The following is a 27,692-nucleotide window of genomic DNA, read 5'->3' on the forward strand; positions in this document are numbered from 1 at the left end:
TCCCTTAAACCACATATTTAAAAATCTTGCAATTTTATTTGCATATAAAGGCCGCTAGATATAATATCACAATAAATTTAAAGAAACAACTGCTTTTCTAAATTCCATTAACAAGGTAACATAAAACAGAACAAAGCTCAATAGCATTTACAGTGGTGGAACAGAAATAACTATTTGCAACAATATTTGTGCTAGCAAGATTGCATTTACATACAGTGCAAAATAAGAAAAGGAAGTAAGACAAGAAGAATATTTAAATATAAAGGACAACTAAGCCTTATTTCAGCTAGGCTTGATTGTATCCATTTGACTCTATACATGTCTGAACTACAACAAAGATTTAACTCAGGCTCTTGAAGGCCTTGAGCACTTGGAAAATGTGTCACATCCTTCATAATTTAGATGTGCTGTACAGCATAGTTTTGCAAATGCTATACTGGCAATATTAAATTCCCAGTTTAGTTATAATGCACAAAAAATACATATATATATAAATTCATATTTAAAAGGAGTCCGCATTTACATTTTTTTTTACTGTGTGAAATACCTGCTCTTTGCAGCTTTCATCCCCAGTTTTTAAAGCTAAAATAATTTAAAAAAAAGGAAAAAAAAAAAAGTAGCTATGACATACAGGCTGCGGCTATCAAGTCTTTAACATATAAAAGTAGACAAACAGCTAAGAAGTTTATTCTCCCCTTGCTGCATATTACTGTTAACAGGAAGAATTTTAAGTACATGCACACATATCAAGAGGTAAATAGACCCCTAAATCATGTTTGTGCTACTAAGAAAGTTTGATATAAATGGAGAGATGAAAAGCTAACATTTAGACCTAGGGAAAACAAAGACACTTGAAAAACCCCGACAATAACAAGTTGTGCAAATTTGGGTGTTTTTAAACGCTGCTTATTTTTTAGCTTAAAATATAATATTAAAATAAGGTCTCTCAATTATTAAAAGAAAGCTTGGCTGTCCTTTTGAGAATACTATAACAATTTACAATGGCAAGTTATTGAAAAACAAAATTCATTTTACAAATCCACAATGCTTTATCAATTATAAATGAATGCTGCATTTCCAAAAAGCACAACCTCTAACTTCTTCCCGTTTTTCTTTTGTACCAGTAATTTACAAAAAACAAAACAAAACAAAACAACACCACACCCTCCCCAGACCCTCAAACAATGCCCCTACATAATTTTGAAATAAACAGGTAAGAGAATGCAAGTTTTATAATTAGAAAATGGCAGTTTATAGACCTTCCCAGTTCCAAATGTGCAGTGGTGCTTCATGATCCTTGTGGGGTTGGAAGGTCAAATATAATTGGCGGGTTGGTTGGTTGAAAGCTGACTGTACATGTTGAGGCATTGATGTACGTTGTGTAACCGTCTGTCATAATGCCATAACCTGTAGGGAGAAAATGTCACATTTACTGTAAAATAAACAAACGATGCTGCCCCTGGGCAGCTGCACTGGAAACTTGTTGTGGGATCAATGCTTTGGAATAAAATTAAATTAATCCCTTCAAAATGACATGCTGAAAGCTGAGAGAAAGACCTGTTTGAAAAAATACAATATACTGTATTTGAACCTAGAATAAATGGATGCAGATAGTCCTCTACTGCAACTGGATAAAGCAAAAAGAGACAAAATCACACATGTGCCTTTTGTAATTATGTAATTAGTTACTTGTAGTTTGGCCTTTCATTACCTGACTGACATTACAGCCCAGACAGAAAAATGGATGAAGTTAAATAGATGACTGCTTTTTATTGTTAAAGACAACTCCTACCCAAATAAAAGCAGCAGCATTGAATATCAATCACGGGTTACTATCAGAAGCTTTTCCAACAGGCCAAGAATTGGCCTCTCCAATAGCACCAAGGACTCAATTTCAGGATGATGAAGCCTGTTCTCAACCTAAACTTCTGATGAGCCTTTCTCACTCAGAGCAAATGTAAGTCGCTGTAAGGCCATTTCTGCTCTAGCTGCTGCCTTTTCTCCTACTTGCCATCAGAAATAGGATGGGAGAAGAAAAAGGGCTGTTTACTTCAACAAGTCTGGGCAGGGGGAGCATAGCATAGTAGCCCATGAAGTGAGTCATAGTTAACTCCAGGATGGAAGAAAAAGAATGATAATAAAAGCACAGAATTTATGGAGAAGGCATTTCTCAGAAACATTTCTTCAAGAAAGACAAGGAGATAGGGCTCCAATTCTGTGCAAATCTTTGCTGGTGTTTTCAGCTGACATCCACGGAAAGCTCGTGAAGAGTCCAGAAAAGTCCAGGAAAAACTGTGGCACCAAATCCTGTTGTTATTATTAAGAGTTTCATGAGGGAAGAGAACTTTCCTTTGCTAACAACCCACAGGAAAAAGATGTTTTTCTTTTAAACCATTATGATAAAGTACAGATCACTGCTGTCTGAAAGCTCAAATAAATACAGCTACCCACAGTGTCCACCAAAGAACAATCATTTCAGCACTGCTGCACTGTTTGCTTGTATTACTCTATTTAAACTGGCAATTTTGATTTAGATCATCTGACAGTGCAAAGACCTTGCTCTCCTTGTTTTTACTTATAAGCTGAGAAGAAAAGCTGCATGACCAATATGCGTGTATCACATCCGCTGATTTATGAGAACGTAGTGCATGCTCATTTAAGCTGGATGAGAATTAATTGTCCTATCATAAGATAATGTTTTTAAGAGAAACATTTGGCTATTTCTTTCTTGATGAAGAGAACCATTTCTTGGTCATCAGCGTAAGAGCCTGATCAGCATTCAGAATTTTTTTTTTTTGGTATTCTTGTAAGATTAGTTTTATGTGATCATTCTCTTTCAGTATGTGCGTCTCTCTCTGTAAGAGATTTAAATACAAACATGGCTGCAAATGGTTCCCCAGTACCTTCTTATATGGATCCTGTACATTAAAATACTTTTCTCACCCATGAATTTGACACTTTTAAGGCTAAATGCTTTGGCATCCAATGCGCCTACAAAAGCTATGGCCAATTTGTATGATTTAGATATAAATAAGTGAATACAGCAAGACACCCAGCTAAAGGATTAATATTCATACAAAATAATATTTTCCTGGATGCACTGAAGTGCTGCTATTCACGTCCTTGTACTTAAGGTTGTGTCATTATTTCCATTATAAACTCCTTACTTACAGATCTTTATAATGCAGACATAAAGTTCATTGCATGAAGTCATGAGGGTTTTGGAAAAAACAATACTAGTTGAGAAAGCTGGGCTTTTTTTTCTTTTTCTTGTACAAAGTTCTCCAAATCTGTGAGCCTATGGAGAACCTAATTAGAGTCAATGGAGAAACCTCCGGGGGGGAAATATAAAGCACTTAATGTATAATTTTGAGTTCTAAGGTCACAAAGTCTTGCTCTCTTTCAGGCAAAACTCCAAGTATTTTTCTCTTAAGCAAAATGAAAGCTGCAAAATTGTATTAAATATTTAAGTATTTCTAAAATATATTCAATCTTTCATTTCCTTCCACTAGCACAAACTGAGCTTATTTTTTCTGAAGTTTCACATTCTGCCCAATTTGGAACTGACACTGGGGAACTGACATCTGTTCTAAAATGAGACTGCTGGAAGCTACCCCACCACACACAGTAAGGAGCGTGTTACCGAATGCTTCCAGAAACGTATGCAAAGCGAGCTGTGGCAATCTCTCCTCCTGGCCTCTAACTCAAGATGCCCTCCATTATATATGGAGGGAGGTGAGATGAGACAGTAAGTCTCCCATTTTTTTTTTTTTTTCCTTCTAACACATTTCTTGGCTCCAGCATTTGGAATAATTTTCAATTTGGCAAGCAAGTGCTAGCAATCTCTGAACAAGTTTGTCAAAATTTGAATTGCTTTCAAATAACCTGTACAGAACAACCTTTGCCCAGTGAAAGATGTAGGTGGCTAAAAGTAGCACACACTCCTGATGCAGTCTGTCTTAATTCTGGCATAAATTTGCAAAGTGCTGTGCATGCAGTAGCCTCCCTCCATTCCCTCTCTGCTTCAGTCCAATATGCCATTATCAATTCACACCCTGAACACTGGAATGCTCCATCAAAATGCTCTTCCTTTGCCGAGCGGCTCCGATCAGAGGGGAGTAGCCTTGCTCCTTACCTTCGTGAATGCCACCAAAGACGTGGAGCTTGGGCCTTACTCGTCTCTGCACTGTGTTTAGCAGTTCCACACAACCAACTCGCTGCAGCTCCTTTGGGACCCAATCCCGAAAACCTGAGGGCAAAAGGTAATCAATACTCTTAATTTTCTCTATTCAGGTAAGATTTTCACATAGTCTTTCAGGAAGTCATAATTTACGGAAGGCTTATTACATTATCTCTTGTAGTAACCTCTCCATTAAAGCACCCACTGGCTTTTAAGAAACTTCTCACTGTCACCTTGTCTTCTGTAAGATTGCCCTCTTCCCACCTTACCTTGCATTAATATTTTTCTCTGTGTGATTTGGTTTTTAAATTATAGGCTCAAACTCATCTTCCACCTTGAAACCCTGCAAACTGCTGCTGCAGAACTTCCCTTTATCCTGGCATTCCGCTTCCCAAGTGAGCTAGGTACATACTCCAGAAACAAAATATATCAGGGCAGGATCAGCTGTTGCCTCTCCTGATAGCCCAAAGATTTAAAACACAGTTGTCAAAAGGACGATGGTCTGTAAGCAGAGGGGCTATTTCCATGCCCTCAGTCCGCAATAGGCAATACAGCTAAATAGCTCTCAGCAGGGTTGTGTTAATTGACTACCTTTAAAATAAAAGCCATTTAGTTCTGCAGATAATACAGAAAAATCCATAAAGCTTGACATCAGTTATTACAGAAATCTGACGTCTGGCCTAATGTGGAGAGGAGCAGAAGGGCAATAAGAAGAGTAGTATAAGGGAAATCAGGGACCAATCTACCTGTGAAATCATTCTTCTAACTTCAAATCAATTAAACCTTATGCCAGGTTCATCCCACGAAGTTAACATGTCAGGACATGAACTTGACTAAATTTTGGAGAGTACAAATAATTCAATATATAAAAATGTTAAGAGCTCTACTCCTGTAAATGTTTACGTTTGTGTGTGTATGTAAATATCAGCATGCAGGCTGAGATCCTGATTTTAGGCACAATACTAACACCTCACCTGTGTCTGTAGTTGAAAACATGAGGTTTTGAAGCTGAACTTAATAATCTCAACCAAAATCAAGACATACACTTATTCAATTAAAGCATACATTAGTGTCTGCAGCATCACAGTATTTCTGTATGAACCCAAACTGAGAGTGAATGGATTGGTAAAATGGAATTAGACCCATTTAAATTATATCTGTGAAACAATAAATATACTTGTTGTCACAGAAGTAATATGGGGATCAGTGGAGTTACTTATAAGGCAAGTAGAATCTAAATAAATAAAAAACTTCCAAGTAACTCATGAAAAAACATATACTTGCACTCATCTGTCATTAGTTTTGAGTAAGGAACACATTATCGAAGGGCATAATTTTATTCCTTCACAAACTTATTATAAGATAGTTAAACATTTAACAGTATTTCTAAAGGGAAAAAATTACGTAGTTTTTAAAATACTAAAACCTTAAAGAAATACACTATGGCAGAGGAAAAATGTTTTAGTCAATCTCTGAAAAATCACATGGGCTTGGAAACTGTTTGTAAGATGAATATGGTTCTTACATAAAATGTCAGAGTCTAATGGCTGTGGAATCGCCCTGTTTGGTTTTCCCTGGCTTGACTAAAACAGAAAATGTTAAAATTAAAAATACCTGGAAGTTCAGCAGATCTGCTAAGCCTAATCAACACCTTAGACTTCTGTCAGCCAGATCTTTTAATTCACAGTTTTGAGTTACTTCACTATGCAAATATTATACCCCTTATAGCATTACCAGCTTTCCTTATTTTGAAAGTAAAGCCCTTATGCAAAAACCACACGTAGTTTTCACTTAACTTACCAAGGGGAGGTCCGTGTGTCATGAGTATATCAATACCCTCAGGGATAAGGTTCCACTTGTCCAGCAAAGACTGACCTCTGGGTAGGTTAAAGCCCCATCCATTAAACCATGGTGTCCTTCCAGGGAAAAGACGACAAGAACCATATCATTCTAAATCAAAAAATCACTTCCCTTCTTTCATTTTATGAATTAAAATAATTTCTGCACTTCAGAAGCAGCATTTCTGAAAAGGATGTCTCCAAAACAAACTGGTTCAAATACATACATACACTACTCTGTATGTCTGAATTCCAGTTAGGATCCTCTCCTCTCTGTATTTCAAGAGTATTAGCCCCTGGGGCATTATCCATAACAGAGGAAAGGAAAAGCCAAAGTAAACCAGTCTAAATCCATAGTCGTTTTCAAAGATTGGGATTGTTCTAACATAAGAAACTGGGGGGAAGAGGGGGTAGAAGTAAAGGAGGGAGGAAAAAAAAAGGGGGGGACGGAAAGGGAAAATCAGGCAGGAAACAGAGCAGAAAGCATCTAACAGATCACAGTTTAACAGAAAAGTTGTATAATGCTGTCATTGTAAGCACTGTCTGTACCATGACATTTCAGTAGTTCTAATATCACAGCATTTTCATATGGCTTGGCCTTGAGTTCTTGAGCCTCCTAGAGGCATTAGATCATACACAGTTTGATCCTACTGTTAAAGGTTCTCAGTTCCCTCCAACATAGCAGAGCACTGTTCTGAGACATTTGTTTGTCCATTAACACAGACACATAGAGATGAAAACTAGTATGTTTTATAGGAATACTTTTACTAAGAGATTTTTGTTTCAGTGCTTAACAGCAAAAATGAGCAGTTCTTGATACAGGTATAATATAATAAAGCCTTTATAACCTATGACCTCTAGAGAGCAACCATTTCTAAAGAGATAACATAATATTTACACTTGTTATTGTAATATTTTTAACACTTTCCATCCATGTGTGTGTGTGTTTTCAAGAAGCTGGGCAAGAGAGTTAGGCTAGGTTGTTTAAAATGCTATGTAGTGTACTCCCTTTCTAGCCCTCGTTTTTAGTCTTCTCTGTCTCCTGCACCCTATAAGTCATGCATACGTGCAGCCGCAAGTAGACATTAAGTGAAAACATGTAAGTGAGAACACATCTTTTTCTTTTTTTCTTCTCCAATTACAGTATTTTCGTCATGGGAGACAATATGTGCAATGAAGACTTAACCCAGAGCTGTGTATATTCTAAATTCCTGACAACCATCAGTATGTGAAAGCAAAAGGCTCTATTAATAGGTGCAGTAAGGTCACTGGTGCTTCAGTAACAAATAATAAGCATACCATTCTTCTGTGCAGCCCCACAGAACTGGCACTACACGTACACGGGATCCCTTCAACTTATTAAATGTTCTGAATACTGGATAATGCTACCAAAATTGAGGAAAACAAAAATTCAGTATCAAACATTTTATCTAAGTATAGGTTGCATAAACATGATGAATAAAATTCAGCTCCTACTGTTGGCTTCCTTCTGAATTCACCGAAATATCTTTCAAAATAAAATCTTATGCTATAAAATAAGGCCAGTGATCCTCAGAGGAGGCTTAAATGTAACTGTATTAACACTGAAGCATGTGCCTTAACTTTACCTAAATCACAAGTGTTTTTGCTGTTCCCTAGTTCAACTTTCTGAAACACAGCTAGATTAGATACCAACTTCTCCCTTACAGTAATGTTCCTGGGTTTTAACATATCCAGATTGCTGTAATTCTCAGGGCTCCAGCTAAAAGCTAAAAAATGTTTTGGCTAAATATTCAGCTGCTTTAAAAAAACAAACACACAGCACATAGGCTGAACTTTTCACTATCAATTACTGATTCTTTCCCCACTTGCATTTCTCCTGCAAATAAGACTGTAGCTATTATACTGTAGTTAAACCTGAAATATGAAACCCCATCTATGATCTCACAGGAGCTCTTTGGAGACCACAGAGAGCCTGGACTTGTCTACAAGTTTTTTGTTTTATTCTTTAGCACTGAGAGAGAAGGGCAGGAATGTGAATTCCAATGTAGTCTTCATTTGCCGGCCTCACTAATTAGCTGTGACTAACAGAGACCATATGGGAATCCACTTGTGAGAAAACTTCAACAAAAAAACACTCATGTGTGTAGTACAGCATGTGCACAAGCACACACACAAAACAGTAAAATATTTTTTAATATACTAAATATAGTCACAAGAAATAAATTAATACTGTACACAGGGAGGAAAAGAGGATGTGGAATGAAAGAGCACCTGGAGTACAGATTGAGATTTCACTCTCTGAAACAGATATTTCAGTGTGAACCCATGGCAGGTATTCAAAGAGACAACTGCCCGCTGAGGGGAAAGGTGCATAGTTGAATGCCTTCTATATCACGTTCTTGAAGGAAGTGTCTATAGTCAGCTTTTGCCAAACCCACCGATCCCAAACTGCAATCCAGTGCAAAGGATTAGTGACGGCTACTAAGCCTGATGCGTTTTTTTCTTTTCCTGTAAATACTAATCCTGAAGGTTCTAAGTAAAATAGTTTAGAAAAAAAATGAAAATATTAAGAGCATAATTCATTTTTAACTACCTGACAAGAAAAGAAACAAATTGTTGAGTAATGCCAGAATGAAGACCTAGATATAAAAAAAATCACAAGGACAGGTGAGATGACAAATTATTTTGTCATTCTGTATTTGATGGACCAGCCCACTTCCTCACACATCATGTATAGCCTGCTGTGAGTCCTGCATGTCAGCCTACGGCCAAGAGATGCTAATTCAGGCCCTGCTAGCCAGAATCACACCGCACATGCCAGTGTCTTTCACATCCACGAAACTGCCCTGAGAGTTCCTGATCCGTGGCTCACCTGACAGCTCAACCTCCCACAACTTATCATTTCGGCAGAGCAGTCATCCTGGCACCAGATGTGGCACACACAATGCCCTACCAAACACAGACACCTGGCCAATTTTTACTCTCTACAGTTCCTCATTTCTACACAGGAATTCCCACTGATTCCCTTCCACCTGGCATTTTGGAAGATGCATTTTCTACAATTAAAAGAAGGCTTATGCAGTAAGCCACATGTTACCTTCACACCTCGTGCTGCAAGAGCTGCACACGTCACTCGACATGCTGCCGAGGAGGAGATCTTAAGCTTCATGACAACACGTGCCTCCCTGTGCAGGTGCATTATAAGATCTGAGTGACAAGAAAATTAAATCCATCACCTTTAATCAAAGACAGCACTGACTTCGACGGGGCATCAGACTTCCCTTTCTCCAGGTATCTTTACAGTGTATTTTTAATATGACACTTTTTTTTTTTAAGAAAGCGGAATAGCAGAACATTATTTTATGACACAAACGTCACAGTACAAAGGTCACAAGGGCTCGCTGGTGTAGGCATCTAAAAGCAACAGTCACATGGCTAAATAGAAGATACAAAACCACAGTCAAGTTCACCCAACTGACAGGAGAATTTCAACTTCATCTGGAACTTCAACATTTTTTTGAAAGACTGTCTGTCTCCTACCATCTGTTTGCCTTCTCTTTTTCGGACAAGCAGCTCGTGCATTTAATTACAGTGAAGTTCAGCATTCTGAATTCAGGTTTTCCTTTTATTTCCACTAGTTTCAGCTAGGAATAAATCCATTTGTGCTGATGGAATTACTTCTAAACAAAATTAGAATATATTCTCTATTTTTAGTCATGTGTATTTATTAATTTTCACTTATTTCAGGAAAGCCTCAGGTTTACCTTTAATCCAGCAAGTGCACAGGAGGCAGGAGTCTCCGTGTGTTCCCTTCTACAGGATAATGCTAGAGGGAATGCCCAGAATGTATCACAGCAGAAAGCACTTGCACACGACTAGCAACATCAAGGAAATGCTCTGTATTTTTGCCAGCATTTAAAGCATTCCCTGGAATGCTGGGGAAAAGGACAGTTCTGTCAGCAGAACAGCAATGGCAGGACACTAAATCCGTATTCCTGCAATCGTTCCGTTACACGACTAGCCTACAAACGTAGCCCCAGAGTATCTATTCAAGTAGCAGCACAGGGGACCTGGCACTGCACAAACTGCAAAGGAGGGAAGTGACCTCTGTGCACAGCAAAGCCTTTCAGGACAGCCCCTCAGCGCCAGCGCCGTGCCCCAGGGCTGGCCAGGCGGGAAGCACACGCGCCCGCCGCTCACTGAGCAGAGCTGCCGGCTGGGAAGGCACAAAAGGGACTGCAGCGTGGGGTGCGGGGCGAGGAGGAAACACTGTGTCATCATGGAATCAAGAGGTTGAGTAGGGCAAGTGCAGGATGGATTAAGTAAGCACATTTTACAAGCTAAAAGCTCTGTATAAAGGCTTTGAAACTTGCTTCCAGCTCAAAAGGCAATTTTGATTAAGTTCTTTCTTAAACTGAAACACTATTAAGACAAAGTTATATAAACTTATACAGTTATATTATAAACGTACAGTTTCTAATGTAACAAGAACAATGGAAACTTAAAGTCTAAATATATTTCCTAAATGTTCTTGTTACAGGTAATCCGCTGATACCGGTAAAGAACATGAGCAAGTGGTCCTACCTCTGTTTCATGTGCACCAGCATGTAGCTGCTGTGCCTCAGTGCCCCACTAGGGAAGCGACGGTAACAGTGCACAGCCTAAAGCAGCCTTGCAGGCGAGCTCCTTGAGGTTTTCTCTTACCCTGCATCTTCAAACAAGCTCTCAAGGGGAAGCTGTTGTGAGACGTGGGTGATGGGCACCAGGACTGTGCCAGCCATGTTACTTGTCGAAATCTGCCTATTACCCAAGTACAGAGAATCCAGGCCCATATGTAAGTCTCTAAAACAGAGTTCTGCTGTTTGCGTAACATTATGAAGAGCTGAGGCCTCAACAGCTAGTAATTTTTTGCAGGTATTAGCTGTGTCTTTCAACCTACATACTACAATCTCAAATTAAAAAATTTTATTTAGTACAAATAAAAAAAGCATTCAAGAAATCTAACTGCACCTTCGCTCTACAACAGTCCTCCACAGTGAAAGGTCTCATCTCTTACTCTCTGCACATCTCTGAATTTGCTGTCCCCAAACTGTCCCAAATTTTACTGATAGATGATCAACTTCTATTCCTCCATCTAGAGCCTCCTACTTCTGTCTCATTTGGCCTCTCAAATAACCCAGAGAGCCACCAGTGTTGGCTTTTCCATGTGAAGAACAGCAAAAGAAGCCCTCCACAGGAGGAGGGCAAAACACCTGGTGCTCCACTCACATGTTCTGTGTTAACAAGACCAGAGCACAAAAAAAAGTGTTGAGGACAACTATCTTCTTCAGCAAAGCATCTTCGGTGATGCTGAACATGTTTTCAAAAACCAAAAAGGAAGAAGAAAGAAGCTGTATACAGATTTCAGGAGCAAACAGGAGATTAAGATGTCCACAGTTGCATGGAGAAGGTCAACAGAAAGGGCCCCTGAAGACAGGAGGAAAGAACAGAGGAGACAATTATACGAAGCACACGGCTACTGGGAGGTGGAGGAAAGGAGAAGGAGGCTTTTTCAAGTTTGTGACTCAGGAAACCTTTGGTTAAGGTAAAGTGCTCATCACAGAAGAAACCCCTCATACCCGCACACTTGTGCTTACCCAGAAGAAGAAAGAAAAAAGGGTGAGCCCTTTGGCGTGGTTGAGCAGGCTGCACCAGATCATGGTTGGGTGAGGAGTGTGAAGAGGAGGAGGGCTGGCTGCCACAGCAGAGGGAAGGGAGCACCGCCTGCACAGACGACATACCCACAGCTGGGCTCCCCCATCTTGCCAAAGCTCAGCCTGAGGTCTGAATCCTTCACTGGTTTCATGTATTCATGCTGACTTCAACAGAAGGCCCAGGGGACAAGAAGTCTCCAGGATCATGCATGACTATATGAATAAAATTAACTCTGATTAACTTTATTTCTTCCCAAGAGCCCTGTCAATACAAGCTTTTGGGGAGAAAAAAAAAAAAAAGTCTGGAAAATTGTAAACACTGTGAGGCACTGGATGGTGCACACAGACATCTGTAAGGAGAGAGCAGTGAGACTTCTAGGGATCACTGATGAGGCATGTTCCTGGTGCCCTAGAAATGAGAGGTATTTTAAAAGTACGGAAGATCCGGGGCAACATGCTGGCTGACTGTAACAGAGGGAAGGAGCCACCTGCTAAAGACAGGGAACAGAGGGGTTCTGATGGATCAGCTGCTGTCCACACTAACATTTTATTTTATCCAGCAACCAATCAGTTTCCTCATTAAGCACATACCTGCATCACACAAACTCCAAGTCTTTACAACCTCTTTTCGAATGCCTTATAAATAATACAGACTTAAGCTTCAGAATGTTTTAGGTAGAATACTTCTTTAAAGATGTAAATCTAGGCTGAATGCAGCATAAAAACACCAGAATATGCTCCTAAATGACTTTAAAAGTGAATCAGGTGGGACAGATAGAATGTGCCCCTCTCCCCTTTTTTCACTATTAGTCTCTAGCAGTAAGTTGAGGATTCTTATCCAAGACTTTAAAATGCAATGCTGCAATTGCCTATTGCCAGATGGTTTACCTATAAATATAATGCCTTTTCCCCATCTCCTTGCCCAAATGCCACTTAGCATTCTTCCAAAGGAAACTGAAGCTTTCCAGAATGCTTGGTAGGAAAACCAATGCTTACATTAATTAGTCTTCAATGCACATATAACCACAGTACTGCACTGTAGAAACTCCTAACAAAATCTTCCAAACCTTTTTCAGAAAACAACTGAACCTGGCAGTTATCACTAGGCACCAGACACTACCAGTATTTTTGTTTCCCTTAAGTTTGCACTACCTTCCCTTTCAGCTTATTTAACCTGGATGTAAAGTTGCTCATCCATTCTAAGCAGATGATAATGACCAAAACCATCAGCAAGCTTCCAGCATCACAGGTTTAACTGGCATTTAGGTACTGCATGAAATAACACGACTAGTCTTTAAGCCGTAATATTGGATTACCATCCTAAATACAAGTGCTAGGAGATGGCATCTATTTCAAAGAACTATACAGATCTCCTTCATCTTACTGTTTTCTTGCAGTCTTTAATTTATAGTAAGTATCTGACCTATTCAAAATTTTATCTTTACAGAAAACTGCCATCCATCCAATTGGGAGCCTGCAGGAAGCAAAAGCCACCAGCTCCTGACTCATCTTTGTCCAAAAACACTGCTGTCTAATTTGGCAAATTGTGTCAACCGAAAAACTGCAAGAAGAGTTATCTGGAGAAATTAGTGTTTATGCATCTCTGCATGCGTATCTCATCCGCTCTCAACTCGGAGAACCTCCTGAAACTTGTAAGCAAGCAAAGTACACATGTTAAAAATCCTATGCTTGAAATTATATACTTATAGTATGTATTTTACACACACATACAGACACATATATATTAAAATGTATGTATCCTCTTGCTCTTAGGTCTGTGACCATGAGTCCAACAAATCACTTAAAGAAACACACAGGGTACCCCCAAACAATGAAAACAGCAACTCGTGCACCACTCAAGCACGAGCCCAGGAATATAAGCTAACACGTACAGGTTATTACCTGGAGGAGCTGCTTTATGTGTGAGCCAATTCAGCAAGTCAATTAAAATAACAGTTACCTGATCAACAGATGAGCACAAAAGAGAAAAAATATGACAAAAGAGGGCAAGAATAAAGCATATGTGGATCACAAAAGAGGCAGGAGCTGCTGCAAAGCCGTATGAACATTCAGCAATGCAGAGGTAAGAGGTTACTGTAATGGCAAAGGAGCTGGTTGAGCACGGCTTAATTCACCTGTGTTGGCTTCAACACCATTAAATGAAAAGCTTAGATTGTACATGGATGAATTTAGACAGCATTTAATTTTAGGCTCACCCACCCTTTTGATGCCCCTTCCAAGAGGTCTTTGGGAGACCCAGATTACTGCAGAATGAACAAGAATCAATTTGATTCTTCTAGCTAACATGGAAACTTGAATTAGAAAGCAATGTAGTAAAATTTTTAGAACAAGTTAACTCACTCCACTGGACAAAATGCTACTCATGCTCTATCCTGTTGTCACCTTAAGTGTGAGAGGAATTTGATTCCTTTCTTTCCAAGGCAACATGTAATTCTCTTCCAAAGGTGTGTTAATAGCCCTTAATTAAGTGCAAGCAAGGACCAGAAGCAGAGGGAAGATCTTCCAAATCGACCAAATAAAAACTCCAGGTGTTATAAAATGCCTCAGAGTTGCTGTAACCCTAGTTGGGATATATGGTAATTCAGTTTTTCTGGGTCTGTTTTCAAAATGTTTGTCCATGTGAGTGACCAAATGGCTCCTTGTCACATAGACCGGGTCGGGGCACAGCACGGCTGCTTGCGTGTTGGCATCATTGCGCCTCTGGACTGCTGTATTCACGATGATGTCAGGGAAGCCGGTCACACCACTTATTTTTCATTTATAGCACAAACCTAGCCTCACTTCAGTGGATAAGAGTAAGATTAAATCCTGAAACTTAGTATTTGTTGCTCTGGACCACATACACTGAATATTTTGAGGTAATACCACAAGCAAGTGAAGTTGTGAGCTTATATTCTAAGTTTCCATCTGCTGTAAATTTTTACTGATGAGTTACCAGCCTCTGCACTGGTGGTTTATAGCAGAAAAGCAGGCTGACATTTAAACACTGTGGCTCTGCAATAATGGCTTTACATTAGTATTTTATGGGAGGCTGAGTAACCACAGGGTTAACATACTGTAGTTTCTGGCAATAAAAAAAGTCGTTGAAAACAAAAGGTCATTTCATCTGATAACGTAAATGAACTAGATTTGTACTGTATGGTCAAGACCGTAGAGGAAAGATTAATCCTTAAGAGGAGAAGTCAATATATCAGGATGGCCAAGATTGTTTTGTTTTTAATTCTTTAACCATGTTGTAAAGCCTGCAGTTCGTAACCCACAGTCAAATACTGCTGTACCCTGTAGATTTTCATACAGGCCCGGACTTCAGTCTGATCTGATAAAATCTGAAGCTTACAGTAGGCCATTATGTGGGCAAACTATTCATTTTATATTCACCTCCTTGTTGTGTCAGTGCAGAGGTCATCGGAAGAGGGGGCCTAATTAATCAAGCTGTCAGAGCCAATGAGGAGGAGCATGTTAATAGGACTTTTATTTCACCCAGGAATGCAGCGCTCTGACAGCAACCAGGAAATATGGCCTTGGTGTTGCTGTTTATTAGCAATGCTGAGACCAGTAGTAATAGGTGCCAAGCAGCTTATGTTTGATAAAGTGCCGAATGTCAAGAAGCTGCAGCAACCAGAAATTAGACTGACAAGAGGCAAGATCCTCAGCATATTGATAGCTGGTGAAGCAAAGATAGGCTTTGGGTGTGACCACACAACTACAACCTGCACAGGCCACATACGTCTTTCTACAGATGTGAAGCAACAAAAGGAAAAAAAGAAACAGCCCTGCATGGTTATTTCTCCACATTTAATGATAAGTCTTCTCCATATTTAACTATTTGGCATCTATAAGCAAACACAGCCACACTGGCAGAGGAAATGTCTCTGTTATCCTATGACTGGCAGGATTTAAGAGTCAAACCAGTGGATTCACATAAAACTAAAGTGATCCAGACTGATGCAGGGGCTGCACCAGATCAAGGCAGGATACCATACATAGGCAGCAGTTAGGGCTTGCCCAGATTAGACTGGGCATTCGCCGAGTTAGATCCTGATAATGCTAAAATAAACATGATGAAGATTTCTTACCCAAAGCCCTTCTGCCAAATGAATGTTCTAACACAGACTGCATGCCCATAATAAAGAATACATGCATACCTAAGAGGGAGTGAGTGGGAGATACAAATGATGCTCACAGCTTTTGAAGGGCACTGGACACATTTCAGCAGCAGTCATGGTTATTTGCTACATGGGTGTTATGTATAAAATTTTAAATTATTTTAGTAATGCACCCTTATGTGTTTCTCAATCTGTAGTGTTTTATACTTCAGTACTTCAGGCTATAGTAGTTTTTATAATTAATTGCTTTCTGAAGCCATTTTAATTATGTTTATTTATTTATTTTTTTAACAAGCCCATTATTTCCAAATGAAGAGACAGCTAACTTTAGCCTCCGAACAACAAGCTGCAAGAATCTACTCTTGTGTAAGATAAAGTGCTCAGAATCATGCTGCTGCTAAAGGTTTTCCCGATGGGAAGGTTTAAGCAGAGAATGGAGCAGTGGAAAAGAAAAGCACTGCCAAAGGTGAACCTCAGACCTTCCTGGGACATAAAAGTAAGACTGGGAAAAGGAGCTAGCTCAGTTTAAATCTTTCTTGGTGAAAGAGGAAGGTTGTTGTATTTATGGCTGCTACCATGGATCCAAATATCCTCATCCTGAATGATCTTGGCTTTTTTCCCTGACAATATTGTCTGCATCTTCCTCTTAAAGCCAGCAACACTAAAATTGGAATCAAAGGAAGCAGAAGTGGAATCTGCAGGCTCACACTCTCGTGCGTCAACCTCATCAGCAGCTGCGCTCAACCCTTGAGCTCTCATGAGTCTGTCAAAGGGTCCAAGCCCCTGCCCAGCCTTGCCTGCGCTGCCGCAAACGGCTCTCCACGTGAAGCAGCACTGTTCCCGCAGCAAACACCAGAGCCATCAGCGGCAAGAAGGTTAGCTCTGGAGTCTGGATGTCTTAGCTTCAAGGTATAACACAATGTTTTAACATACTTCTTAAAAACTTATTTCACATACAATATTTTAACATATGTATAGTTAACAATCTTTTCTCAAGTGACAAAATCATTTCCAAAACTTCCTGCTTCTCTCCTTAGCCCTCCTTGCTGCTCTGCACCACCAGCACTGTTCCCTATTGCTGCACTGATGGGTTAGATTTTGGTTTGAGTCACTGATACAATCCAGGCTTTAAAACGGGAAGATCTTTATCACGATAAGAAGTGGCGCAAAAATCAGGAATCACATTAACTATGTACCTTGTCTAAAACTACTGAAGTGTTTTATTATTATTATTATTATTTTTCTGTTAATAACTTGTTTTTACTAGTGTTTAGTATTTTATTACCAAGCCAGTAGTGTCACTTTTGGGGGTCCTCTCTGCTTTTCTATAGTATCACTCTTTCATTTACTATCACTGTCTAGTCTGAGTGTGACCAAGCAACAGGTTCTTCAAAGGTTTTGTGAAAACTGCTTTCTTCAGCCAGCCTACCCAACGTCAGAGATATTGCTGTTACTCTGAAACAAAGGGAGATCTGCACGTTAATCCCAATGACATTGCTACAGGAACCTTATTTACAGTACGATAAAAAAAAGTTCCTTTCTTATAGCCTCATTAAATCCAAGCCTCATTTAACTAGTGGGACATTTTTACAATGGGTTTACTGACATCCCGTGATAAATGTCTGTGCAACATCCTTCAACAATAGCCAACGACTCTAGCCATAACCACAATGTGTATAAACACTGCATTAGTTTTAACAATGTGCCGTCCTGAATAGTAGGAAGTGAAGTAACACTGAGCACAGTTTTACTAACCCCCACATGTTCAAACCTGCTTTTTGCATTAGGTTTTTTGGTTGCTTTCTGTCTTGCTTTGGTAGGTTCTCTCATTTTGTCTTCTCAGTGAGAACAGAAACATTTTCCTTAAAATTGTGAGCATTAAAAAGTAAAATTTTATAAGTCTTACAGGATCTCTTTGAAATTCTGACCTAGGCGGAAAGGTTTCCTGAAATTTGATTCTTTAGAGATAAAAGGGCTGGCAGCAGGATGAAAGCAGCCCTACCCTTTTTTCCATGTCACAGAAATAAATGGTGTAGTTTATGAATACATGCAACTCAGCCACTCAGGAGTCATGCTGCTGCCTATCTATCCTGAAGTACCAGGGTTTTGGTTACTGTGCAAATCAAAACAACCTTGATCCTCAAGAGCGACAGAACCAGAACAAGAGTTTTAAAGAGTCTTAATGAACTTTTCAAAGGTAATGCAAGACTTAAAAGACAGTTCTATGGGAGGGTGCTTCCAAAACACCAGGCACCTTCACAGATCCTTTCCTGCTATAACCTACTTTAGGAAGAGGTCAGGAATACCAGAATGGTCCTATGAACTCAAGTTTAGCAGGCTCAGGTGCTTTCTCGTTCATGGCTGGCCTCTGATTTAATTTCACATAAAATGATATCGCAAAGCTGGACATGGTAAAGCTACAGTATGCACACTGGAGACTGAGGTCTGACATTCTGTCTAAATGAAATTTCCCAGTTGTCCCAAACACTTTTTATCTTGTTTCCATGCTAGTGGTTTGAAATGTCACTACATATTGCCACAATGACAGATGAGCAGAAGCAAAAGAGAGCAACATAGCTGGTTCCCCCACTGAACTATGCCTGGCAAATGAAAAAATTTATTTTTGTCCCCGGCTCCTGCTCCACACCCAGATAATGTTAATAGTAATGCATTAAAGGTCTAAAATGGGACTTCATACAGACTGGATTACAGATCAGTGGTTAAGAAAACTTCATACATGCATGCATGTGTTCACATGCATATGCATATACACACATAATTTCAAAAAGCACCACTAATGGCCACAAGTTGCAAGTACATTTTACCTTACTCCCCTGCCTTATCTCAGGTTAATGTGAGACTTACAGTAATAAAATCCTGTACTATAAGGATTGAGACACGTGGCCAGAATACATGTTTTATGCAGATTAACAGACTGAGGTTCGGATGGTAATAATGAGGAAAGAAAACTTCCTTCAGGAACCTTCTGCTTAAGGACTGGATGCATCCATTCACTGAGATTTTAGGACCAACAGACTTCCCTGTCAGTGCCAGAAGGGTGAAGCCCCATGGTGACCTTATCACAACCAACACACAGATGGCTTCAAGATTGATTTCTGAACTTGGATTTTGCATTTTCAAACCTCTTTTCCATGTCATACAGAAAGAATCCTCTACTGCCTTGCAAAAAACAGTCTGGCTGCATAGGTTTCTACTTATCATAGAGGTAGTAACCGCTAGAAGAAACATAGATGTGTTAATTTTGCTAATTAATACCTCAATACTACTTAATCTCTCCCTCCCAATTGAGGAGCTACTCTTTCTCTGAGTAAACTCCAGTTTACTACAAAGGGACAGGGAGACTTGATATTTACAGCCATAACTTTTTGTGAGCGATCTTTAAAAAAGGATCAGTGAACACTTATATGCAGCAGCCTCCACCTAGAAACATCCAGCAACTGTATCAGAATGCGTGAAATGGGGGTCTCCTGGAAATTAAGTTCAGGATTTCATCCACGGTCTGTTTTTTCACTAGGTCACCTCTCAATGTTATGCTCTTATATACTGCTTTCTTTCTGAAAATACCAAAGATAAGAAAAGGGGCATTCCTAATAGCAACATTCACTTTAAAAGCTTCACATTTCACCCTCTTTATAAGGCTATGCTGCCATCTGCTCTCCAATACTGTAACAAGCTGTTACTTGGCTTTTATCTGCCTGTATCCTAACAATAAATCAATTTGCCTATCGCAGTATCTCCTTTGTAAAAACAAAAAAACAACTAAACCACAGGTCATAGTGGTCTCTCTTTATAAGCAATAGGAAATTTATAACTTTCATAGCTTATAAAAAGTTATAATTTATAACTTTATAACAAAAAAATAACTTTTGAGTGGAACAGGCATGGTAGAAAATATATCATATTCTTGATAAAAACTCCTGAAAAGGTAAATCCATACAACTATTCACTTCACCAGTGTATAAGGGAAACCCCAAAGGAGAGAAAGCTTCCATGAGCGAGATACAACATGACTGAGACATACCGTATTTTTGGGATATATTTTCAGAGCTTAATTTTAGAATGCATCTGCATTCCATTCTTTCTGACATGCAGGAGTCTACCTACCCCCACGAGATCCACAGTCTGAAATAATTCTCTTCACTTAGTGAATGAGCCACTCCTCTGCTACGGTTGAGAGAAGGGAGGAAGGAGGAACAAAGCCTAGGCATGATGCTGTCAACTTATGTAATACTCCTAGAACAAACCAACCACCAAAGCCAAACCAGAAGAGCCCCAAGACCCTACAGTGCGACTAGCCTCGTCACCCCTCTACAGACGAAGTCACTAAGTCTGTAGCGTGCATGCGCACACGCACATTAAGCTATGCTGTGTTATATGTTAGCCATGTATGATCAAGAAAAAAAGGACAGGGGAAATGAATAGGATTTTCCATGTTAAAGCATATTACTGTTAAAAGAGAGAAGCCTTTACAGTTTTTGGTTCATGAAACATTAGTACAACTTCAGCCTGTAATACTATGCGCTCTCACCAAAATCATAGTTCCTGTTTAAATGAACAATTTCCCTTACTGCAGCCTGTTCTTCTGAGATCAATTTGCAAAATGATTAAAACACCAGCTATAGTTGGCTGTCATCAGGAAGGAGTTTCCTAGAATTCCTAATGCTCTTCAGCTCCTGAATCACTTACATGATATACTTACTAAGTTTATCCCTGCTGTGCCTTTCTTCCAGCATAGCAGAACAAGCATGACCTGTTATTATTACGTAAAACAAATGCCCTCTTACTAAGCTACACTTCCACTCAGGCCGAAGTTAAACACTCCGGCCACACAAGTTTCCTGCAATCCTCTGTGGACAACAGGCAAAGCCAGGCAAGCACATTTCAGCCTGGTGCACGCTGATGTTTAAGGCAACTGGGATGGGTCTAAGTGCCACCTTCTCTCTCCATCAACTATATAAGAGCAGCCGAACCGATCAGCTTAGCATACACTTTGAGCTTTAAAATACCAAAATCACTCATCTGCTATACCTTAAGGAACATCATGCATATATAAGCAAAATTTTGTGGGGGAAAAAGTGATGAGAAAAAGTGTTTATTCCCATCAGAGTGCATGCATATACACAATACCTAAAATTTGACAAAAAAAAATATATACAACTTCTGGCAATTCTGCAAACCCTTCAGCATGTTTCTTCTTTGAAAGTGTGCAATGCTTGTAAGTAGGCAACCATGATGCTTTTAAGCTATTTTAGTAAGAGCCCTTGACAAGATTCACATAAAATATTCAGCACTGATGCTTTCAAGTCTACATGAATTTAACTTTAAAAGCTGTCTTCAGTTCACATTATAGAGGGTAAGTACAAAGGTGGTATGTGGATTAGATGTTTTCCCCAGCCCTTCCCATCTGCCTTTCTGAATCATGATAGCATTGGACTGCATCACAAACACAAGATAACAGAGAAAACAAGTTTATTTACTAAAAATCGTAGTAGCTTTTAAGAAAATTTAGAAGAATTGTTTCAAATACACACTGTGTTTATATCTTTAACACAGAAATGGTAGAACTGAAAAAGAGCAGGAGGCGTATAATGGATTTATTTGGTCCTCTAGTATCAAACCTTTTTGGCAAAGTCTTTCATGGCAAAGGCTTTTGTTGTTCAAACTGACTTCTGAAATGAAGCCCTGGCTTCACAGGACTAAGAAGTCAGTGCTGCTTATTTCAGAGGGACTAGGATTTCATCCCTCATCTCGTGTTATCTGTATAATGAACTGGCTATTTACTCTATGTAAAGAACTTTCCAGTTCTCGGAACTGAAATATTGGGAAATAACCCACATTTCTGTATGTATTTGATTTTTTTTTCCACACTACAGTTGCAATGAAGGACTCTGTAGGCAGAAAATGAATGGCAATCAAATTGTTATGAGTTTTGGAGACTTCACTGCATTTCTGCAGATAGTGATAACTGTATTTTCAGTGAGTGTTTTCAGCATGGGTTTCAAGAACAGATTCTCAGCTGAACTGCTCCAATGTTAGTAGCTCAGTATCAAAGCTCTTTTTCTTCACAATCATGTTAATCCTATGAACTTTTCTACATTCACATTTCAAACTACAGCACTTTGGTATTTCTTTATTCTTTGTCTCTTTGGAAATCTGGTGCCTCTTTTTTGCCTTTTCCTTTCTTTTTGTACACTTTCCTTTCTGTTTGTACACTAGAGAATTTTCTCCTTGGCAGTGGAACTTTATGATAAGAAACAGAAACTAGTAACACATTTAACTTCTATTTGTGCTATGCAAAGCTATTTTAACTTTTGTTGAACTCAAGTTATAGGAAATGGTGACTTTAAACTGGACTCGACACATGATATGGCCACTAAAGTATTTCCTATATTCAAATGGTAATTCTATTCTTTCTAAAGAGAAAATGACTCAATTGCCAGAGTCTTTTACTAATTCATGAAAACAGATACGCTTTTGTAGCATATTTAAAGGTATCAAATTATGGAAATCAATTCCCACAGGGTAACTATCAGAGATAATTATTTGACAGTTCATTGTCATGGCTTTATATATATATATAAATTTAATATAAAATTTAAATTTATTTATAGGTGCTGTATGTTAAAATGACATATCAAAAGCAGATACTTCTTCCTTTATATCAAAGTCTATTTTGTTGCTAGGAGGTTAAAAATCACTATAACTCTGCCAGCCATGATCGTACAGATATATGGTTAAAAACAGACACTTTTCTTTGCTGCATCAATATTGCACTTCCACTGGCTTAACCTGCTGATTTACAAGAGCTATGCCTTCCTCTATGTAAATACAATTTGTGATTTTTTCTCCTTATATTCTACAATTTATCCTTTAAGCATAAGGTTGCCAAGAACCCCTTCAAGCCCCAAGTTCAGCTGGAGAGCACAGGGCAAGCTCTCTACATAGTAACTTCAGCTTGGCTACAAAGTACGTTTGTGCCAGTGAATCCACCCTGGGAGGTACAATGGGTGCTCAGAGGCACAGAAGCACCCACAGGGGGACCTGCCTCTTCTCATCACAGATCTGGCACTCATTACAGCAAGTCAAACCCTGGCCCCACTGTAGTTAGGAAAATTAAGCCACTTGATTTCAACTGCATCAGAACTTAGCTCCAGCTGGCTGCTGCTGACATGCACGTTGCATTTCTTTGTGTTCATCTATGTACAGACTAGGCACAATCATTTACTGCAGAATTACTGTAAAACATGTTTTATTACTGTTAATAAAATATTTGAAATCAATGAAAGAGCAATTGAAAGGAGCAGAACAAAGCTCTGAATCACACCATGATTCTTTGCAAATAACAGAATTTTAAATATAAAATCAGATGCATGTTACCTGATCATAAACATAAAATCCCTACAGAATAAAGCGTAAATGAGAAGATCTGCAAAAATCTCAGTTTCTGGAACAGAGTATCAAGAACAAGCCGTTTCTATACATTTACTGAGTTTGCCCTTTCTTGTCAGCATTTACTGGATTAAAAAGAATTCACCTGAAGCATCACCATCAGGGTGGGATGAAAGTGCAATGTAATTTCAAGTGAAAGCCTTACCTGAAAGTTATGATGTGAAACACACACACATCTCCTCCCCAGCACACTTTATTGCGACTAGAATAACATCCTTCTGTCTTTCACTCACACCGCGATTTACCTCCTAATCATTTAAGGAGGAAAAAAATGCTGTCAGATGCACTTTTAATCACCTCACCAACTAAGCCACTAGAAATGACTACTTCTTCAAGGAATAGCTCAAACAGCAACAGAAGAAAATCCTGGGCCACTGTAACTATGCACATTTCTCCTAGAGCTGTACTGCAATCAGCTCAAGCCCCAAGCAGCAAGATTTAGTTACCCTTGATGTAAGGCATATTGCTACAAAAATGCAATTATCTAAGATTTTTACCACACAATTCAGCATGAGGCCTCTCTACAACCAGGCTGAAAAACACGAAAAAATTCCAATACAGTAACAACAAGAACAAAAGCCAATAAGAGCTAGCTGCAGTTAGGCGTAAGCTCACCAACTTCAACTTGAGTTTTGTTAGGTATATTTGGCAAAGCATCTCACAAGTCAACACCTACACATCTGCCCCAACCCCCTGGGAATACTGATATTTAGCTTATTGGCTATATAACCTGTTTTAGGTTGCAATGAGTGGGATGATTTCTAATTATTTGTTGCTATTTCTCACTATTTATGACAGGAAGATGTTGATGCTTTAAAGGTCTTTCATGACTTGCAAAAGGCATTCAGTTTTCCAAAACTGATTACTGATTAATTTTCCATGGGAAAGGATATTTTTGAATAAAAAATTTGAATAAACAACTAAAATTAAAATAAAAAGTGGAATGCAATTCAGGCTTCAAAAACACTGTAAGCATAAAGCTTTTCTCCTGTCATGTACCTGGACATAAACCTAGATATGATAAAGCAGCTGCATCTCAGTTCCATGGAGAAAGGAAAACAAGACTCTACTAAACCAGCAAGATCTTGCCAACATGTTTGGCGGCTTCTCTCCAGTAAGCTTATCACAAACAAACTTGCAGTAGAAAGTGCTAGAATCCAACAAACGAAATTTAAAATTAAGTTTTATTCTGTTATTTTAAATGGAGTTTTAATTTATATTAAAAACATTACTGCTATTTTACACAGGTAATTATTTTAAACATTTATGCTCAATCTATAACTACATGAGGTCTATGCTTAAAATGAAATATTAAAATAATGAATGTCCTAAGAGGTAGGCAATATTTAATTACTCCAAAAGTTACAAATCTCAGAATTGGAAAAACCCAGATGCCTTTTGCAGTCTGAATAAAAACCAAAGGTGGAGACAAGGTCTATTATCGCTATGATCTTGAACAACTAGCTCCTCTAGGAACAAGAGCTCCCTTTAGAAACTACAGGTAATATTTTGTCTAAGCCATGAGCAAAATTGGTTGTGGTAAACTTACCTGTTCTTTGTGTATCTAGCATGCAAGGTAGTTTAACTCTACTAAGAAATGAAAAATGTGCAGCGTATTCATTAAAGAATTCTCATATCCAGGGACTGCTTGTCATAAACCTCCAATGTGAGTAAAGAATGTAATTTTTTATTTCATAAACAGAAAATTTAACAATTAAGAGCCTAATGTTTAGTAAGCTATCCTGCTATTTAAGCAAGAGTAAATAGTATTTGGTCACAAGTTAGCAAAATTGAATACTGCCAATCAATGAAAATCAAAGACTCAAAGATTATTACAAAGTACAACAGTAAAATAAGATTAAAGCTAATTATAAAAATCACTTAGACATAATTCAGCCCACTCTAAGGGAAACAAACACTTCCTTTTGCCAGGAGATATTTCTGCTATCGTTTATTTTTCATCTGCTCCCCAGGCTTTCCCGTCAGTAAGACCGCCTGCCTAATCTTTCTCCAGCTCCTCTGCAGGGCCATGCAGTGCTCTACTTTTCAGCACCTGCCCCCTTTCTACACCTTGCCACTGTTTATCTACCTTATCAGCTCAGGAAGAAATTTCAGCAAAACTCTTCCTCTGGTCACTGATATCTCTGGGAACCAAATCCATTAAGATATTTCTGACCCCACTCATGCTATTTTAACTGTCTGCTGTACAGGAAGGAACTGATAAAAATAGGATTACAATGGCCTCACAGACAAACTAGCAGAAGGCTTGATTGTGATTGATGCCTGAATAAATATACAGTCACAGGCCCTACATTTCAACAGTGCTTTTGAGAGAAGGTAAGAAGAAGGGTCAATTTTCACTACTTCAATTGCAGCATTCTTTTTTGAAATATCTGGGAAATGCCCATCCACGAAGGGATCTTCTATGTTATAGCTATATCTTGAACAGCTGGGCATGGCTAGCAAGGAGTGGATATCAGTATCATTTTGTGAAGTATAAAGGTTAATTCTTCCTGCAGATGTCTGTTGCCTCCTTCAAGCTCTGTACCAAGGTCTTAATTCCTCGGAAGACTTAAATTCTTCTGCTGCTGCTTGGAGTCAAGGAGAGTCTACCAGAAAAATAAGCTACAGGTCTGTGAAAACAAGTGGGTTGGACCAAACGCTTGGGGTTCAGAGAGCAAGATTAAGATATATTTTTTTGCTAATTGATGAAGCCTTTTGGAAAGAAGTTCTCAGTGGACACGTGGGGTCTGTCGCTCCTCTGGGCAGCAGCTCAGAAGACAGCAGCAGCCTGCAACACCCACCAGCTCCGTCCTTTTGAATTAATTATTTTTGCATGTAACACCCCACATGGAAACTTCGGGAGGTCAGTGCACTTCTTTTATTCACTTTCGTTTTTTTGGAGCAGAGTGATTCAAGTACCCTGAAATCAGGACCATTACGAGGTCCCACTTCAAGTACAACACCTATACAGCCCACTCGACAGCATCTCAAACGGACCTTTTCTTATCCTGCAAAAACAGGCATCTAGGAAGCTATGCAGCTTTCCAATTCCGTGACCCAGCAGAGTACACAAACTTCTACTACGCAAATATCATGCCTGGCTCCTTCAAAGTCATTCATGAAAACAGCAGTGCAATACTTGGCACACTACTTCACATGTTGAAACTATTGTCCTCATGACAAGTAGTTAATTAACCTCATAATATCCCCATGAGGTAAGTACCTAACTACGATAACCTCATTTTGCAGATGAGGAAATGAAGGCAAAGAAACAAGTACCTCAGGTTAGTCATGCAGTGAGACAGAGTCAGAGCGGGGGCTTCCTTTCAGCATTTCCTTATCCATGTGCTCCATCCTCCCGCCATCTGATGGCTTTTTAAATGGACACCCAGTTAGCATATGTAAAAGCTGCCTGGCAATATGCAATTGTACAAATAAACTTTAGAAATTCTGTATCATTGATTACCACCATTTGCAACAGTTAATATAGATCAAATACTGAAAATCTGGATTAATATAGATCAAATCTGAAAAATAAGTCATCATTAAAATGTAATCCATTTCAACATGGCATTGTTAAAGAAACAGTCTTTTAAAATGTGTCCTTTTACTGCACTAATTTATTTTCAGAGGCATTTCAAGAATTTTGTAGGTTGCAAAAGTTTCTCGTATGGTTGTGGCAGCACCAGAGCCAGGATACCACCATTTAAACCTGCAATATGTGGATGCTGAGTGCTATTAACTCACCACAGCATAAACCCAAATATTTTGCTAAAACAACATACGTCTATTTCCTGGAAAACATCCTGGTTCCCAGCACTGCAGGAACCATGAGGTCCTGAACTGAGCTCTGAGACGACTTTGCACAAATTACTGACCCCATTCTAAAGCTGTCTCTGTTCTCTACACCAAGAACCTACGACCTGACAGTTTACCTCCTGAATAAACCAACGTGCTGAATCTCCTTTTCCTCTTACCTTTCTGAAAACTCTGTGAATTAAAATTATTTCATAGAGCGACCTATGTGAAATTGGCTTCCAGGTACAATTCTTTGTGGGGGATGCAGTACTCCCAGCCCAGCACCAACAAGTGCTTGGGGTTTATGTTACTCTAGTTCTGGATTAGCACAGCCATAAATCAGGGCTATGATCCAAATTGTAATACCCTTTCTTCTCCTCATTATTATGATTCAGCTATGATTTGAAGAGCACGCCATTCCACCAAGCTATGATAAACTCTCCACACCACACTTTATAATGTAAAAATCAATATTTGCATTGAGCTTGTAAAAATCACACCTAACGTACACAAGAGGAAGCTGAACTTCCCCAAGACTGTTCTTATTCAACTCTTGATGACAGAGTTTGCTACTGAAGTTCATACAAATACATGCACTGTA

The 27,692-nt window shown here is 39.0% G+C and overlaps 1 protein-coding gene across 1 annotated transcript in view; it reads right to left on the reverse strand.

Annotated features, from left to right (window-relative positions):
- Positions 1-972: 972 nt before the first annotated feature.
- The window catches only part of MPPED2 (metallophosphoesterase domain containing 2), an 86,087-nt gene continuing 59,367 nt past the window's right edge, over positions 973-27,692 (reverse strand). Inside the window, exons 4-6 of the mRNA XM_010226631.2 lie at positions 5,981-6,096; positions 4,136-4,249; positions 973-1,407 (exon numbers count right to left, since the gene is read on the reverse strand). Coding sequence (XP_010224933.1) covers positions 1,289-1,407; positions 4,136-4,249; positions 5,981-6,096 — 349 coding nt within the window. The 3' untranslated portion in view covers positions 973-1,288. The remainder of the gene's footprint in view (positions 1,408-4,135; positions 4,250-5,980; positions 6,097-27,692) is intronic.

Source organism: Tinamus guttatus, unplaced genomic scaffold, assembly GCF_059628265.1.
Source record: "Tinamus guttatus ecotype Peru unplaced genomic scaffold, ASM5962826v1 Tinamus_guttatus_pri_ptg000240l, whole genome shotgun sequence".
NCBI lineage: Eukaryota > Metazoa > Chordata > Aves > Tinamiformes > Tinamidae > Tinamus > Tinamus guttatus.